The following is an 18,100-nucleotide window of genomic DNA, read 5'->3' as shown; positions in this document are numbered from 1 at the left end:
CCAATTGAAAAAATTATCTTAAACCCAAAATTAGTAAAATACAGTCGTAAAAAAGAAATTTGCCCCAAAGGTGTCCATAGCCAAGTGTATGGCCGGCCTGACAGCTTGTTCATAAAGCAGGAACGCTCACTGAAATGTTCTCCTTTTCTCCGCACCTGCACCCCTCATCGTCACAGGAGGGGTAGATGATCATTAAAGGGTTAAAAGCAAATTGCAATTTCTCCTGGATGCAGCCAGAACGTTGACAGTACCTATGACATTTGCAGGAAGGCATTGTTGAAAAGCTGATCTTCTACATAATTTACTGTATTAGATTCCTTCTGCAGAATCTGTAAGATATCTGCATTCTTGGCTGTGTCTCCGCTGATGAGGAAGAGGAAGGGATTTGCGGGTTGAGCTTAATCCACTTTTAAACCTGCGCAGTGGTTTTGTGGTGCAGACTTCTCAAGTGTTTTCCCGTCAGCAGACTTGTGTGCAGCTGCCAGAAAGCTAAGGACTCCGTCCCCATCAATGAATCCATTTTGTAGTGATTTCCAGGGTGAAGTCAACTGCACATAGGAACTTTCTGTCCAAATCCTGCTTTTTTTTCCTAAAAGTTTTTGTAGTTATCTGTTCTTCAAATACTATATTGGCATTGTGTCGCACAAGTACAGTGCTGTGCAAAAGTTGTGGAAAAAAATGCTGCAATACTTTGCTATTCTTTCACAAAATACAAAGTGAATGAACCAAAAAATCTAAATCGGATCAATATTAGCTGTGACTACCCATTGACTACAGAACAGCATCAGTTTTTTGTGGTACTCTTGTACACCGTTTTTAATGGAACTTGGCAGGGAGGTTGTTCCAAACATCTTGGAGAACTAACCACAGATGTTCTGTGGATGTAGGCTTGCTAAGATCCTTCTGTCTCTTCATGTAATCCCAGACAGACTCAATGATGTTGAGATCAGGGCTCTGTTGGGCCATATCATCACCTCCAGGACTCCTTGTTCTTCTTTACGTTGAAGATAGTTCTCAATGACATTGGCTGTATGATTGGGGTCAGAATATATATAACCTATTAAGGCTACTTTCACACTAGCGGCATGGACTTCCGGCAGGCTGTTCCGTCGGGTGAAAAGCCTGTCTGATCTGTCCTGCCGCTAGTGAACGTGTGACCCCTGACTGTCGCTCCGTCCCCACTGACTATAATGGGGGCGGAGGCATGGCGAGAGGCTGCCGGAATAAAACTACGACATGTCCGACATTTATTCCAGTAGCCTCTCGCCGGAACTCTGCCCTGCCCTCATTATAGTCAATGGGGACCGAGCGGCAGTCCGGGGGCACAATGGATCCGACAGGCTGTTCACCTGACGGAACAGCCTGCCGGAGGTCCGTGCTGCTAGTGTGAAAGTAGCCTAACATGTCTATTTTTGAAAGCATTCTTACTTTGCAGCATTTCTTTACGTATACCTAAACCTTTTGCACAGTACTGTATCTTGGAGAAAGTGACCTTGCCCTTTTTTGCGTCCATCACATGACCACGGACAGATTTGTATCTCCTGGATGAATTGAATAATGGAAGTTCTTATAGAAAGGTAGAAAGCAGTGATTCATTTTACAAAGAATACAATTTCTTTAATAAACCCACAATACTCCTTTTTAAGTTTTACTCTGTAAGGCCTCTTTCACACAAGCGTGTCCGGATGCGTTGCAGCAAACCCACGCGAGTAGGTACTGAATTGCAGTCAGTTTTGACTGCGATTGCGTTCCGTTTTTATCGCGCGGGTGCAATGCGTTTTGCACATGCGTGATAAAAAAACTGAATGTGGTACCCAGACCCGAACTTCTTCATAGTAGTTCAGGTTTGGGTTCAAGGTTGTATTATTTCCCCTTATAACATGGTTATAAGGGAAAATAATAGCTTTCTGAATACAGAATGCATAGTACAATAGGGCTGGAGGGGTTAAAAATAAAATATAAAAAATAATATAACTCACCTTAATCCACTTGTTTGCACAGCCGGCATCTCTTCTGTCTTCATCTGTGAGGAATAGGACCTTTGATGACGTCACTGCGTTCATCACATGATCCATCGCCGTGGTAATGGATCATGTGATGGACCATGTGATGAACGCAGTGACGTCATCAAAGGTCCTATTCCTCACAGATGAAGACAGAAGAGATGCCGGCTGTGCAAACAAGTGGATTAAGGTGAGTTATATTATTTTTTATATTTTATTTTTAACCCCTCCAGTCCTATTGTACTATGCATTCTGTATTCAGAATGCTATTATTTTCCCTTATAATCATGATATAAGGGGAAATAATAATGATCGGGTCCCCATCCAGATCGTCTACTAGCAACCGTGCATGAAAATCGCACTGCATCCAGATGCTTGCGATTTTCACGCAGCCCCATTCACTTCTATGGGGCCTGTGTTGCGTGAAAAACGCTGAATATAGAGCATGCTGCGATTTTCACGCAACACACAAGTGATGCGTGAAAATCACCGCCCATGTGAACAGCCCCATAGAAATGAATGGGTCCAGATTCAGTGCAGGTGCAATGCGTTCAACTCGTGCATTGCACCAGCGCGGAAAACTCACCCGTGTGAAAGAGGCCTAAATCTTTGGAGTCATTAAGCCAGTGGTGTGCACTGCTCCGCATTAAGACACCCTGGAGGAACTTTGCCAACCCTGCGCTCCCAAATTCTGGCATCAAAAAGTCACATAATAGGGCTTTATTTGCACAAAAGTTTTGCGACACTTTGCATTTTTACTCCACTCACAGTTTTGAATCGTGGGTGGGAAAGCCGGCGTGAGTACCGTAACCTGCCAGATTCATCAACTGCGAGTCTGGAGTAGTACGACATTTGATAAATTTGGTGCAAATTACAGCAACACACAGTCTTGCAAAACCGACTTTAAAAATTGATGATAAACCTTCCTCACTTTTCCCAAAATAAATCGGACGGGTTTAGTAAGACTGGAGTTTCTTTTTTTTCCCTATTTTTCATGTCCATCACATGACCATGGAGTGATTGAAGTTCCTATTGAAGGACAACAAGCAGAGATCTTAAAAACGGTGAAGAATTGATGCAGAAAATATATTGCAGAATGTTACAGTAGTTCATTTTACAAAGAATAACATTTCTTTAAGAAAAACATAAGGGCTCATGCACACAAACATATTTTGCTTCCTTGTCCGTTCCATTCACTTCAATGAGTCAGCAAAAAAACGGAAACGACTCCGTGTGCATTTTGTTTCTGTATGGCTTTTCCGCAAAAAAGATAGAACATGTCCAGTTCTTGTCAGTTTTGCAGACAAGGATAGGCATTGTTACAATGGATCCTCAAAAAAAATGCAATACGAATGTCACATGGACGTCATTCATATTTTTGGCAGCTCCGTGTTTTGCGGACTGCAAAATACATACGGTCAGGTGCATGAGTCCTAATAGTGGAGTTACTTAAACCAATTTTAATAAGAAATCTCACTAACACAGGATGCACCAAAATGATTTGTGGTGCGTCCTTCGGGAATTCTATTCACCAGAAACCGAATTCTATGCCAAGAAGAAGCTGGCATAGGTTTCAGGTGTAATGTGCCAGTTTTGTGGTGTGCATTTTGTTAAATATGTTTGGGCCACGGAGGTCCCCTCCCATTTTTCGGGATAATAAGTGTGTCGGAAAAGACGGAAGAGTCGTAAATGTTGGCACAAAACAGGACTTGCTCCATAATTTGCAAATAGCAATAGCGCAGTCATTCATCCCCCCCCCCCCCCCCCCAATGGTGGGCAGCAGAGAAATCATCAGTTGTCAAGCCAGAATTGTAATTGTAGTTTTTGAGTTTTTTCATTATTTTTTTTTAATAGCTTGGGGGCAATATATTTCAGCATTTATTAACTTTTTAAACTTTTTAATCCCACAGGAAAGGTTGCCATAAAGAGAGAGGATTTGTGCAGGTACTATGGTAAAGAGCCCTGGTTTCCACTTCAGCCCATAGATTCTAACTCAGAAGTACAGGTAACGTCACTTCACCTTCTGTGTCTTCAGTATTTTATTTTTTATTTTTATGGAAATATCATTCTGTTGTGTTCTCCAGGCGGAGATCTGCCTTCCCGCTTGCGTTGTTAGCAAGTGAAAGGAGCAGAAGGGACGTGGGATGTGCTCAGCAAGAAATAGCATTCTCTTCTTTTTTTTTTCTTAAACTAGAATTCATATTTTTTTTCTCCTCTTAAGACCGGCATAAAAGACAGCGAGCTGAGTCATCGTTCACACTTTAATTTTCCTCCATACTGTTCAGCCTTGAAGGAACGGTTTTACCGGTTTATTAATCCCAACAAAATCCCCGAATTTGTCTCTGCACATTCCTCTTTCCCGGCGTTTCCAGTCTACGAGGGATCTGTTCTTACTGCGGTCTTGTCCGTATAGTTTACACGTCAGGCTTTAAAGGGGTTGTGCGACATTTTGATATTGATGGCCCATCCTCAAGATAGGTCATCAATATCAGATCTGCGGGGGGTCCGGCTCCCAGCATCCCTTTCCGATCAGCTGTTTGTAGAGACCGTGGCACTGCAGCCTCTTCCTAGGACGGTGATATTGTATGGCCTCGGCGCAGCTCAGTCCTATTCAAGTGAGTGGGGCTGAGCTGCAATAGCAAGCATGGCATCTATGCAACAGCTGATTGGGGGGATGCCAGGTGTCGGGACACTGCCGATCTGATTTTGATGACCTATCCTAAACACCCAGAAACTCAGAATTAGAAAGAGAGACTTCTTTTTTTCTAAATACCAGCTCCATTTTGGATAGTAGTGTCAGATATCAGTGTTTGCAGTGCCGTCAGTATACGTTATAAGGATTTGTATGCCTACAACAGCTGTCACAGTAAAGGCATATACGGGCATCTGTCCCTATACACCGTATACCGTACGGCGTACTTCTTCCTATATGCATTGGCACAGCAGCCTGCGCCATACAGCGGATAAAAGATGTACTGATGTATACCAGCCCAACGGAGGCCTAAAGGACATGTTTGACGTGTGCCGGGAGATTTCCTGTTGCATACTGCAAAGGAGCACTGCCTCTGTCAGGTGAATGGAGGTCTAAGGTTATGTTTGATGTGTGTGCTGGGAGCACGTAACGGACGGGCACAGCGGAGTGCAGAGCAAAAGGGAACCTGTCGCCAGATGCATCAATATGAAAACTATTTGCATATGAGATATGTGCTCATCAGTACTTTGTAATAGTTTTGGTTCTGTTTTATGGTCATATGTCAGTAGATTTGTACCTATGACCAGTGATGGCCAGTTCGCATTGTTCACCCACGAACATATGCGGGCTGCCATCTTTTTTTCACAAGTCCGGCGAGGCACAGGTAAGCCCTTACCTGTGCCGGGAGTCGGTCTGAAAACAAGTGCGGTCACCGGGAGCAGGCAGTTCAGAGAACAGCCCGATGAAGGCCCCCAGTGGCTGTTGTCAGAACTGCCTGCTCCCGCTGACCGCACTTGTTTTCAGACCGGCACAGGTAAGGGCTTACCTGTGCCTCGCCGGACTTGTGAAAAAAGATGGCAGCCCGCATATGTTCGCGGGTGAACAATGTGAACTGGTCATCACTGCCTATGACACTGGCTGGCCTGTTACATGTGCACTTGGCAGCCGAAGGCATCTGTGTTGGTCCCATGTCCATATGTGCCCACATTGCTGAGAATAATGATGTTTTAATATATGTAAATGAGCCTCTAGGAGCAACAAGGGAGTTGCCATTACACCTATAGGCTCTGCTCTGTCGGCAATTGCCGCGCCCTGTGCACTTTGATTGACAGGGCAGGTGTTCTGCCAAATCTCTATACCTTGCGAAAAGTCTATACCGGAAGTGACGCAGCCACACAGGAATCAGCTGGAGGAGGTGGTGCGCGGCACCGCACAAGCGCACATCCACAGGCTCAGCAAAGAATTATTGCAGTGCCGCGATAGAAGTACTTCGTACACCGTGCGTGCGCACTTAGGGGTATAGAGATTTTGCAGCGCAAAATGTTTCATCAGATCTCCCTTCCCCTGAGTGCGCACGCTCCACAAATCATCAGTTGCAGTTCATCCTTACCGCAGAGCTGAGTGCTGGATACCAGGCTCACCACATAGTAGAGCTGAACTGCAACTGATGATTTGTGGGCGCCTGTGCACTCAGGGGTAGGGAGATCTGATGCAACATTTTGCGCTGCAAAATCTCTATACCCCTAAGTGCGCACGCGCGGTGCACAAAGTACTTCTATTGCGGCGCTGCAACGATTCTTTCCTGAGCCAGTGGATTTGCGCAGCGCCGCGCATACCCTCCTCCAGCTGATTCCTGTGTAGCCGCGTCACTTCCGGTATAGACTTTTCTCAAGATATAGAGATTTGGCAGAACACGGGCAATAAAAACGTGATTACGCCTGGTGATTTCTCCTAAAGTCGATTAAAGTGCAGATGTCGCAGCAGCTGCAGAGAGAGCAGAGCGTCTAGGTGTAACGGCAACCCCCCCCATTGCTCCCAGAGGCTCATTTGCATATATTATGTGTGAGCAGTGCTGAGATGTTTTAATATATGCAAATGAGCCTCTAGGAGCAAGGGGGGCATTGCCGTTAAACCTAGAGACTCTGCTCTCCCTGCAATTGCCATGCCCTCTGCACGTTGATTGACAGGGCTAGGCACTGTAATCATCATCACGCCTGGTCCCATCACCCAAAGTGTAGAGGACACAGCAGTTGCAGAGAGAGCTGAGCCTCTAGGTGTAATGACGACGCCCCCGTTGCTCCTAGAGGCTCATTTACATATGTTAAAACATCATATTTCTCAGTAATGCAGACACATATGAACATGGGACCAACACAGATGCCTTCAGCTGCCAAGTGCACATGTAACAGGTCAGACGGTGTCAAATCTGCTGACTGATGCCCTTTCAATATGTTGCCCCCATTGTGTAGAAATCAAGGTTTTATTTTATGCTAATTAGCCCCTGGGTGATATGAGGGCAGTGCCGTTGCACCCAAGGCTCTTCTCCTTTCCATTCCCTGCTGCACCCCCCACCACTTTGACTGACAGTGCCAGGCAGTGAAGACGTCCTCACGCCTGGCCCTGAAGTCTAGCGGCAGAGCTTTCGGCGTACACGCTGTACAGGGATGGAGCGCCAGGTGCTCTCCAGGGTTTAACATTTCCCTAAAATGTCTCCCCACACCCCTGCCTATTAGTGGCTTGGGAGTATTTTCAGCGCTGGAAGTAGGCACCAGATCTACACAGCTCAGTCCATTGTGTAGTACATGGAGCTGGTTACTGCAGCGCTGCCCTCATTCAGTGGGAGCAGGTCTGTAGTAACGAGCACCCCTGCCAATCTGATATTAATGACAAGAGAAGGCTACATCGGAGGCCATCCCGCAGCTGACCACTTGCACCAGTGGCTTGTGTATCACTAAGTAGAACGTGGATTTGATGTTATTGAAGCCGGGGTGGGGAGTGCGTGCTGGTCATAAGATGCCTTCTACAAGGATCTAGAGTTCAGAAACCTCAAATGGTATTCATACCTGTGTGACAAACAAACATGCCCAAGCTTGTGTCTGTCCTGTCCTGTCTAGTAAACATGTGCCACGGCGTGTCGGGTTACTTCTGAACTGCTCTTACTATGGGTTACTTTAGTTGTGACTGACCTTGGACCTGGTTCAATATTCAGCCTCTTGCAGACTGAACTTGAGCGCATGAGATTAGAAAGCTTCTTATTGTTATTTAACCGTACCATGCAAGACCAGGACGGCGCTCCTTCTCATTGTATCCAGCTCGAGATGCTGAGGGATGGTCACAGAGAGTCGTATTGCTGATCAGGTCAGCGGCTACGAGTGGCTATAGATATAACCATCCATAACTGGCACTGCACAACGAGGTGTAGTAAGAAGCGCAGTGAGCATGTGCGTCCTGTATTACACAGCTCCACCACAGGACGTAACCTGCAGTCAAACTGATTAGCCACAGGGTTCGATGGTAGGCTAATATCTTTAGAACAAGGCAGTTTTGATAAAGGATGGATTTTGTGGAAAGTGGCACAACCCCTTTAATGATACAACAGATTTTTTTTGATTTTTTTGGTCAAGGGTTTTGTGGGATCAAGATGTTGATGGCCTGGGACAAGTTATCAGTATCAGACTGGTGGAGGCCTGATGCCTGCACCGCCAGAACTAAGTTGGTGTTTGGAGCAGGAAACCGTGCAACTCGGCTCCCATTCACTTGAAAGGACGCTGGGCTGCAGTAACCAGGAGGTACGGAGCGGCTCTTCTCGCTGCATTCTAAGAGTAGGTCATGACTTAATAGTGGAAAGATATGACTGGTAAATCAGCCGGCACTCCGTAGTATTAGCGATCTGTGCACGTGTCCAGGGTTGGCGTCCCAACATATCATATGAAAAAGACCGCCACTCGCTGATGTCAATGCGATTTTCTTTATTGTATCACACGAAGGAACAATAACAGGTGACCAGTGGTTTGACAAAGATTCGTATAGAGTCGAAACGTGTCACCTGTTATTGTTCCTCCGTGTGATTCAATAAAGAAAATCGCATTGACATCAGCGAGTGCCGGTCTTTTTCATATTAATAGCGGAAAGGCAGACATTACAATGAAATGCTGTATATAGTTTGTGGGCAAATCTATGTGTCTGGGGTCTGCTTTAGGCCACCTGCACACGAGTGCGGGTGAACACACAAGATCCACACACATTTCCGTGCTGGTTTATGTGCGTTTCTGCACTAAAATCTGCAATTTCTAATTGCTGATTTTGGTGCGGATTAAATGGGGTTTTGCCGCAGATTGGAAATGGGTGAAATCCGCAGCTAAAACCGCAAACATAATTGCAGGTCATTTTCTGTTTAAGTGTACATGAGATTAGTGAGCTTTTACATGTGCAGATGTAGGACCCCTTTCTGTCCACACGTGGCTTTCTTACCGAGCAGGCCTGTCTCACAGGTGATGAAGCTGGTCTGCGTTGGCCATTTACACCCACAGTTATTTTGTTGGGTCGCAGCCAGTTCTCATCTTCCTCATCTGTGAAACCTCTTTTACACGGACGGGTGACCAAGCAAATCCATGTTGCTTCTTCATCCGTGTAAACAGGTCTGCTGTCAGCGGCACATCTCCCATCTACACAGGTACGTCCCACCGACAACAGTGAAACTGTATGTGAACCAACCATTACATTAACCATTGTTCGGTTGCATACAGTGGCGGGTGAAGATTGTGCCATGTAAATGGAGCTAAACGCGCTAACTGTACCATCTATCAGCTAGGGAAAATCTGCCAGTGTAAATGGGCCCTTATGATCTTCCTAGAATAAGTCCCAACTGTTCCCATAGTGGAGGGAATGTGTAAATGGACAGGGGATCTGCCTGAAAAGTGACCTGATGTCCGCTACCATCTGCCTGCCAGTGACAACTGTATCGTTTCAAGATGTTGTCCCACGAAAAATATTCTACAGTTTTCAAACCAACACCTGGATCTGAATACTTTTGTAATTGCATGTCATTAACATTTAGCATAGCCAATATGCCACAGTTATTCAATAAAATGTATCTGTGCAGCGCCACCTGCAGTTTTTTTTTCTTATTTCTTTGACCTGCTCACCGAGAAGGCCGCACATGCTCAGTTTCATTCTATAACTGCCTCCTGAGCTGTGATAGGGAGAGCTGAGACACACCCCCTCAGCTGTGATAGGGAGAGCTGAGACACACCCCCTCAGCTGTGATAGGGAGAGCTGAGACACACCCCCTCAGCTGTGATAGGGAGAGCTGAGACACGCCCCCTCAGCTGTGATAGGGAGAGCTGAGACGCGCCCCCTCAGCTGTGATAGGGAGAGCTGAGACACGCTCCCTAAGCTGCAGCAGAAAAGACACCCCCCTTCAGCTTTCAGCTTGATATAAATCTAGCAGTAATAAATGGGGAGATCGCTGGATCCATGTGAGGTACAGGACTGGTTCTAGAGACTGTCATGTCCTATATCATGTCTGATTTTCATTTTTTACATTAGTCATGGGATAGCTCCTTTAAGCATCTGTACATATCTGAGGGACAAAGCCATTAGGATGTTTTTTTTGTTTGTTTTTTTAAACGCAGCACTTTTTTTGGGGGGGGGGGAAGTATAAAGCAGTCACAGCTAGAATTTATATGTTAGCCAGTAGGAAATAATAAAATACTCTACAAACACTGCATTTTCTCTAGTGTTTAACGGGAATCTGCCACCAGGGACCTCCCTGTCCAACTGTCTGCGTAGATACATAGTTGAGGTTCACCTGATTAAAACACAGTTTTTCTTTTGTTGATCTGAGGCCTCATTCCTAACTTATACTTTTTCTTAATATGCAAATTAGGTATTTGGTTCAATGAGGGTGTCACCGTTGCTCTTCTTGCGCCATTCCTTTCTGTGACCAGCCCCTTCCTCGCTGCTTTGCTTGACAAGGCCAGGCAACGGGAAAGCAGACAACGAGGGGCCAGCTTGTGTGCAACTAGAGCAGTGATGACGTCCTCATTGCACCAAAGGCCTAATTTACATATTAAGAAAAAGTATAAGTTGGGAATGGAGCCTCAGATCAAGAATTAAAACAGTCAGTGTGATGGCAAGGACGATTTATTGATTTATTTTACTCGCTTATATAGCGCTGACATATTCTGCAGTGCATTACAGACATATTTATTGCTTGTTGTTCCCAATAGAGCTCACAAACCACTGAGCCACCAATCCTGGCATCTTTGTCAAATCACAGCATACTTGGGGTGTGACTTTTTTCAGGGGGTTTCCCATAGACGTCTCTGAAAATTTGTAAGTAAAGATATGTGTGTGACTTAAAGGGAATGTGTCATCAGAAAACGACCTATTGTTTAAATCCTGTTTTTAAACAATTTAAACAAAAAACATAAAATGCTGCAGTTTTTACACTGGCTACTAAGCCTAATAATTGCCACCACTTCTTGGTCTGTACAGATCCTTTTACTGCAGTTATCTGCTTATCTGTCATTCTAATCCTGCCTGTAATAATAGCACCTCTGTGTATAGATAAGACAGGATTCACCATAGCATTGTGAAGTGCATTTACATATATGGCGGGAACATTTATTTTAGGTTTTTCTCTGAACTGAGAGTTCGTTCAGAATTGATTTTAATATCATTATTAATGAATTAAAAAGTATTTATTTTTTAGAAAAGTAGTGGATAAATAGGCTTAGAAAGTGATGACAGGTTTCCTTCAATGCTGTGTAAATGCTATTAAGAACAGCTCAGGCAAGATGGCCGCCCCCCATAATCATGTTCAGGAAATAGAATAAAGAAATCTGCAATCGCAAAATAAGAAGAGATTAGAAACAAGGAAATGTGCTGCTATCTGGTTTTAACTGGCAGATATCATTTTTGGTGACGCATTCCCTCTAAACATGCCTGCCCACAAAGCTTGCGGGACACATTTATTTCAAATTTATTTATGCTAGATTTTTGGTCGACGTACAAAAAAAAGACACCCAGGCTGTTGGGAAATCTGTCTCCTCTTGTATAGGAGGAGGGTGCACTGTGCATATGGTGCATCCGGAATTGATAAATCTCCCTCCGCGTTGTAATAAATTCATGTTCATATCTTTTGCTACATCTGAAATGTTTGTGTTTGGTACAGTTGATTAGCTAATTTCAGGCCTGGATCGGTTTATATAACCCGTCCACACAACAGTTAAAGGGGTATGCAGGTTCTCTCCATGGAACGGAAGGGTGTGATGTTTTTATATCCGCTGCAAAGAGATGGTGTTTAAATCATTTGAGCAACTCATTAGTCAGTTTGCCCTCCCCCATACGGCCTTCTATCAATTTTTGCAATTAAGACACGCATTCCAGGCTCAGGCAAGGTCTGTGCCGCTTACTCGCACAATAGTCCCACTGTTGCAACAGATTCTCACATGTGGCTCCTCGAGTGGACTAATATCATCCATATATAGGAACTTGTTTGTGAAAAATGTGAAGCAAGACTCTCTGGGGGTCAAACAAAAATGGGAGGGAGAGGTTGGTTCTATTTCAGAAGATGAATGGAAAGCAGGACTGGCACTGACACCTCAGTTATCAATGTGTGAGGGCCAGCGTATGTCCCAACTATTTCTTGTTCATCGGGTATATCTGACTCCATCCTTTCTGTTCAAGATCGGGGTTAGGAACCATGGCTCCTGCACTAGATGTGGGGAGAGTCCTGCATCCCTGATACACATGTTCTGGGAGTGTATGAAGCTTAGGAATTTTTGGACAGGCGTGTTAACTTGTATTAGGGTACTTTCACACTAGCGTTTTTCTTTTCCAGCACGGAGTTCCGTCAAAAGGGCTCAATGCCGGAAAAGAACTGATCAGGCATATCCCCATGCATTCTGACTGGAGAGTAATCTGTTCAGGAGGCATCAGGATGTCTTCAGTTCAGTCTTTTTGACTGATCAGGCAAAAGATAAAACAGCAGCATGCTTCGGTTTTATCTCCGGACCAAAAAACTGAAGACTCACCTGAATACTGGATCCGGCATTTTTTTTCCATAGGAGTGTATTAGTGCTGGATCCGGCATTCAAAATACCGGAATGCCAGATCCGTCCTTCCGGTCTGCGCATGCACAGACCGAAAAAAATAAATAAATGCCGGATGACACCGGAAAGACGGATCCGGCATTTCAATGCATTTTTCTGACTGATCAGGCATTTTTAAGACTGATCAGGATCCTGATCAGTCTTACTAATGCCATCAGTTAGGAAACGTTTTGAGTGACCCGGCAGGCAGTTCCGGCGACGTAACTGCTTGCCGGATCACTCTGCCGCAAGTGTGAAAGTACCCTTAAAGAAGCATATCAAGTTGCGGTTCCACCTGGTCCAAGGGCATGTGTGTTGAGAATAATGGACATTAAAAACCGTAATTCACGTCTGAGGGTGCAGTGTCTGCTCTTCCAGGCCAGGAAACGAATTGCTAAATACTGGCTTAGACCTTAGCCCCCATCTGGGGCCGAATTTTTGAACAGAATGGACGAGATCATCTGCCTGGAAAAGGGTGTATATATTATTAAAAGGCAGTGCTTGGCCAAGTTCACCAAAATCTGGGACAAACGGGTATCTTATAGGATTACTGCGATATGACATGGCATATGAGTATCTAGGCTGTGTAGGGAGGAGTGGTTTCAGTGATACATGGGGTTTTGCATATACGAGACCGGGAAGGGAAAGTATGGTGGGCAACCTGGAGTGGAGAAGTTCCGAGAATAGCTCATCATGGCAAGGGTAGCGAATGGGCTTATACTTGGAGTGTCGGCTATGTCTTCCTCGGGGCCACGAGGCACTGCACCTATATTAATGCGGACGATCACCTGACTGGCCCTCGAGTGTTCGGCGTGTGCTTCCGGTCCTGTGTGGGTGGCGTTATATTATGCAGGTGCATATAGATTATATTTTGAATACACACATTAGGACCTACTTATGCTAATTAATTGACAGTCATTGATTGGTGGGTTGAGTGTTTAAATGGAGCACATTTCCAAGGAGCACCGTACCCCCAGATGAAGGTGTTGCCAAAACTCGTGTCGGGGTGTGCGGCTCTCTTGAAGTGATCTCCCCATCTTATAGGTATGTTATAGATGTTACATCCAGAATGAGGGGTGTCTTTGTGTATAACTTGGTATGCATTGTGATGCACTAGCATTTACTTCACACATTTGACCATATGTTTACCTTTGGTTAAGGGGTGTAAAATTATTGCATCCCTTTCCCTCATATAAAGATTTGTATTTGTGCAAACTTCCCTCAGGTGTATACCGCACTTTTGTTTTGATGTATTTTGTCTCTAATTTAATTATGTCTTAAGGGCTCTTTCACACCTGCGTTCTTTTCTTCCGGCATAGAGTTCCGTCGTCGGGGCTCTATGCCGGAAGAATCCTGATCAGTTTTATCCTAATGCGTTCTGAATGGAGAGAAATCCGTTCAGGATGCATCAGGATGTCTTCAGTTCCGGACCGGAACGTTTTTTGGCCGGAGAAAATACCGCAGCATGCTGCGCTTTTTGCTCCGGCCAAAAATCCTGAACACTTGCCGCAAGGCCGGATCCGGAATTAATGCCCATTGAAAGGCATTGATCCGGATCCGGCCTTAAGCTAAACGTCGTTTCGGCACATTGCCGGATCCAACGTTTAGCTTTTTCTGAATGGTTACCATGGCTGCCGGGATGCTAAAGTCCTGGCAGCCATGGTAAAGTGTAGTGGGGAGCGGGGGAGCAGTATACTTGCCATCCGTGCGGCTCCCGGGGCGCTTCAGAGTGACGTCAGGGCGCCCCACGCGCATGGATGACGTGATCGCATGGCACGTCATCCATGCGCATGGGGCGCTCTGATGTCATTCTGGAGCGCCCCGGGAGCGGCACGGACTGTAAGTATACCGCTCCCCCGCTCCCCACTACTACAATGGCAACCAGGACTTTAATAGCGGCCTGGCTGCCATAGTAACACTGAACGCATTTTGAAGACGGATCAAATGCTTTCAGTTCCCTTGCGTTTTTCCGGATCCGGCGTGTAATTCCGGCAAGTGGAGTACACGCCGGATCCGGACAACGCAAGTGTGAAAGAGGCCTTATATATATTTAAATAAAGTTCATTATTTATTTGGAGCCTTCTTAGACTCAGCTTCTTTGTATAGGTGTATCTGTTCTATGTTGAGTGGGCTTGTTGAGGGTTTGTGATGTTGCCCATTACTGGCTTTGGGCTCTAAATTTAATTCTGTGTAACCTGTGTTTACTAATCACCTATATTAGTGGTAGCGTGCCTGTCCCATCGCTGGAGGGGGGGTGGATTATTCAATGCTTTTTTTTTTTTTGTAGCACATCTGTATAATGTGCCTTTATTATTGAAAGCTGGTTGCCATTTATGTAAATGTCTTGATAACTGTTTGAATGACCAACTGGACTGTATTTACCCAACCCGATACCTTCTGAAGGATTCTTCTTTTTTTTTTTTTTTTTCTTGTTTGTAATTTATTTGTTAATAAAAAGTATTTGATAAAAAAAAAAGGGGTATTCAGGTAAGTATAGTGTATACGAGGGGCCTGGGCATTGGGGGAGAGGGGGTCATTATATAGGTTGGATACCTCTTTGAACACCTGCAGGGGCATTTTGTAAAGAGTATGACAACTCAAAAACAATCATTTGATCCATGGTCATCGGTTCGATAACAATTTACCTATAATGGGTGTTGAGGAGCTGTCAGGAGTTCAGAGATAAGGATTCTACATCAAGAAATCAGATCAGCAACCTGATGGCACCATGTGAAACTGAAAGCACGGTATACTGCAACTTAACCCTGTAGGACACAAACTGTAAAATCTTTATTTAATTAAGACCAATTTGGTAAATTATTTTTTTGTCCAAAATGAGTAAAAAGCAGTTGTAAAAAAAAATTGCCAGTGAAGGTGTTCATAGTCTTCAAAAGGAGCCATGAAAGTGCAATGTAAACTACAGGCAGCAACTTATAGAGCAGGAGGAGCAGAGCAGACTGATGTATAGTTTTATTGGAAAACATTCAGTAAAACTTTTAATTTATACATTTTACATTTCTTCTCATTCTGGGCTTTGAAGTCCAGGTGGAGGTCTTATCAGTGATTGACAGCTCTCTCTGTATACAGAGTCCTAGAGGGAAGGCTGTCAATCAGCAATAGGACCGCCTCCTGGACTTTAAAGCCCAGAATGAGCAGGAATGTAAATGGATAATCTACAAGTTTTACTGAATCTTTTCCCATAAAACTATATATAAATCTGTAGCAGACCTCAACTGTAGCTAACAGAGGGGGGGGGGTCTCCAGAGGGGATGGGGGCATTGCCGTTACTTTCGCCCACCCAAGTAGGAAACTTGAAAAAGGGTTGTCTGAGGCTAAGGCACATGGCTGTAGTTTTGGTCGGACAGGAATTGGACATGGATATAGGGCTGGGTAATTAGAACAAAAATGAAAATCGCGATTAATTGAACATGTAACCTCGATTTTGATTATTGAACGATTATTTGAGGGTGTGGCTTGGGGGCATGACTCGAGCGTGGCTTAGCATGGGGTGTCATACCCCACCAATCGTTGTGATCATATTTTTAGTTCTGTGCTCTCTTGAAAATAAAAAAAGCACTTTTTATTTTATTTTTCTCAGTTGGGGATTTTTCTTTGCATCTCCATTTACTGACAGCCATAACTTTATTATTTTTGTTCAGCAGAGCTGTATGAGGGCTTGCTTTTTGCAGGACAAACAAAAGTTTTTATTGGTACCATTTTTAGGGTACATACGACTTTCTGATCAGTTGTTCAACTTTTTTAGAAGGACTAGGTGACTAAAAAAATGTTGAATTGCGTGTTTTTATCATTCACTGCACAGGAACATTTTTAAAAATATTTTAATAGTTCAGACATTTTTGGACATGGCGATGCTTAATATGTTTATAATTTTTTTTGTTTGTTATTTATATGTAAAATTGGGAAAGGGGGGTGATTTTAACTTTTAATATTCTTATTATTATTATAATTTTTTATTATTATTATTATTATTATTATTATTATTATATATTTTTTTTTTTTTTTTTTTTTTTTTAAACTTAATAACTTAGAACCTGGGATCTTTTGATCCCTTGTCTCATTCACCCTAATAGAGATGTATGAGGGTGAATGGGATGCAGACACATTCTGACAGCCTACTCCATACAATTCCCTGCTCATAATGTCATATATGTACGGCATTATGCGTTAATTGGAGGCACAGTTAATTTAAAACCTCCATGTGCCTCAATTTAATAGTGACACCATGTAGCCCATTATATAAGGACATGATGGGGTCACTTGCTATTAATATGAGGCACATGGAGGTACTAATGTTATAAAACCATGCGCCTCGCATTAATACAGATACCCAGCATAAAGTATATACCTGTAAAACTGCAGGAAACCACCTTCAGCAAGATCTTCCTGGATGCTGAAAAGTTAAAGCACCTTTTATGATGTCATCACCATGTGACCAGTAACAAGTGGATCGGGCCACTGGGCTTTTTTTTTGGCGGCAGTGGCCGGGAGAGGGAGGGACCCTCTCCCTCCTTTTCCACTGTGCACTTCTTGACCGTGCAGTTTAGAGGAAACGCGGCCGCCCGGCCCCCATATGACATCACAAAAACCGAACAAAAAGACATACGCAAAGTGCCGTTAGTTAATAAGGCTGATGGTCGTTTTTTTTTTTTTTTTAAATCATCAGCCCAGCCCTACATGGACTCATTTAGTTCTATATGTCATCCGTGTGCTGTCTGCATCTGTGGGGCCGTTATAGAAATGATAGAACACGTCCTATTCTTATCTGTTTTATGGATGAGAATAAGCAATTCTAGTGAAGGACGTGAGAAAATTGCAGCATGCACATGGTCGATATCTGAGGTTTGCGAACTGCAAAATGGATACAGTCGTGTGTCTGAGGCCTAATACGATTAATAGACATTGCATTGGTAGCACAATTGTTGAAAAACCGGTATTTTTATATCACTGAATTGTGATAAAATGAATTAGACACATGGTTGGACTCATAACCTGTATCTGAGATGTGCAGTTAATGTATCACAACTTTAAAGTGTAAGAGAGATATAAAATATTTCACTTGGGGCAAGTTCACATGTGGCCTAAAAATACTCCACAAAATCACAAGCACAATTCTCCGAATTACTATTGCCTATTTTGTGTTTTTGCTATGAATTTTGTTTTCATGGCATTTGTTATGCCCGGCTTGCATAGCTTTTGATCCTGGGTTGACTCTTGTTTTTCGCCTCTAAGTTATTATAGCATAATGTTTTTAAGGTTAGTGCCAGATATGTAAAGTGTTGAAGAGCTGGGGATGCGCATGATATGTGGGATACAGCCACAACATGGAGTATTTCAGGTATAGTCCATTCTGTAGTCTCTGCTTTTGACTACACCAGTGTTGAGGTTGTCTAATGTGCTGCTGATGTGCAGATTTCATTGCTGAAGCTTTCCGCACCTGTGGATGAGATTTTTTTAATGCATTTTGCAGATACTGTAAATGCTGCGGGTTTTACACACACAGTTCCGCT

The 18,100-nt window shown here is 43.9% G+C and overlaps 1 protein-coding gene across 2 annotated transcripts in view; it reads left to right on the top strand.

Moving 5' to 3' along the window:
• Positions 1 to 18,100, top strand: part of RASA2 (RAS p21 protein activator 2) — a 139,296-nt gene that overhangs the window by 51,543 nt on the left and 69,653 nt on the right. For both annotated transcript variants that reach the window (XM_044289832.1, XM_044289833.1), the window contains one exon: positions 3,914 to 4,008. In XM_044289832.1, the coding sequence (XP_044145767.1) occupies positions 3,914 to 4,008 (95 nt within the window). The remainder of the gene's footprint in view (positions 1 to 3,913; positions 4,009 to 18,100) is intronic.

The sequence above is a fragment of the Bufo gargarizans genome, chromosome 4, assembly GCF_014858855.1.
Source record: "Bufo gargarizans isolate SCDJY-AF-19 chromosome 4, ASM1485885v1, whole genome shotgun sequence".
Lineage (NCBI taxonomy): Eukaryota > Metazoa > Chordata > Amphibia > Anura > Bufonidae > Bufo > Bufo gargarizans.
This window is presented reverse-complemented; position numbering and strand designations above follow the sequence as displayed.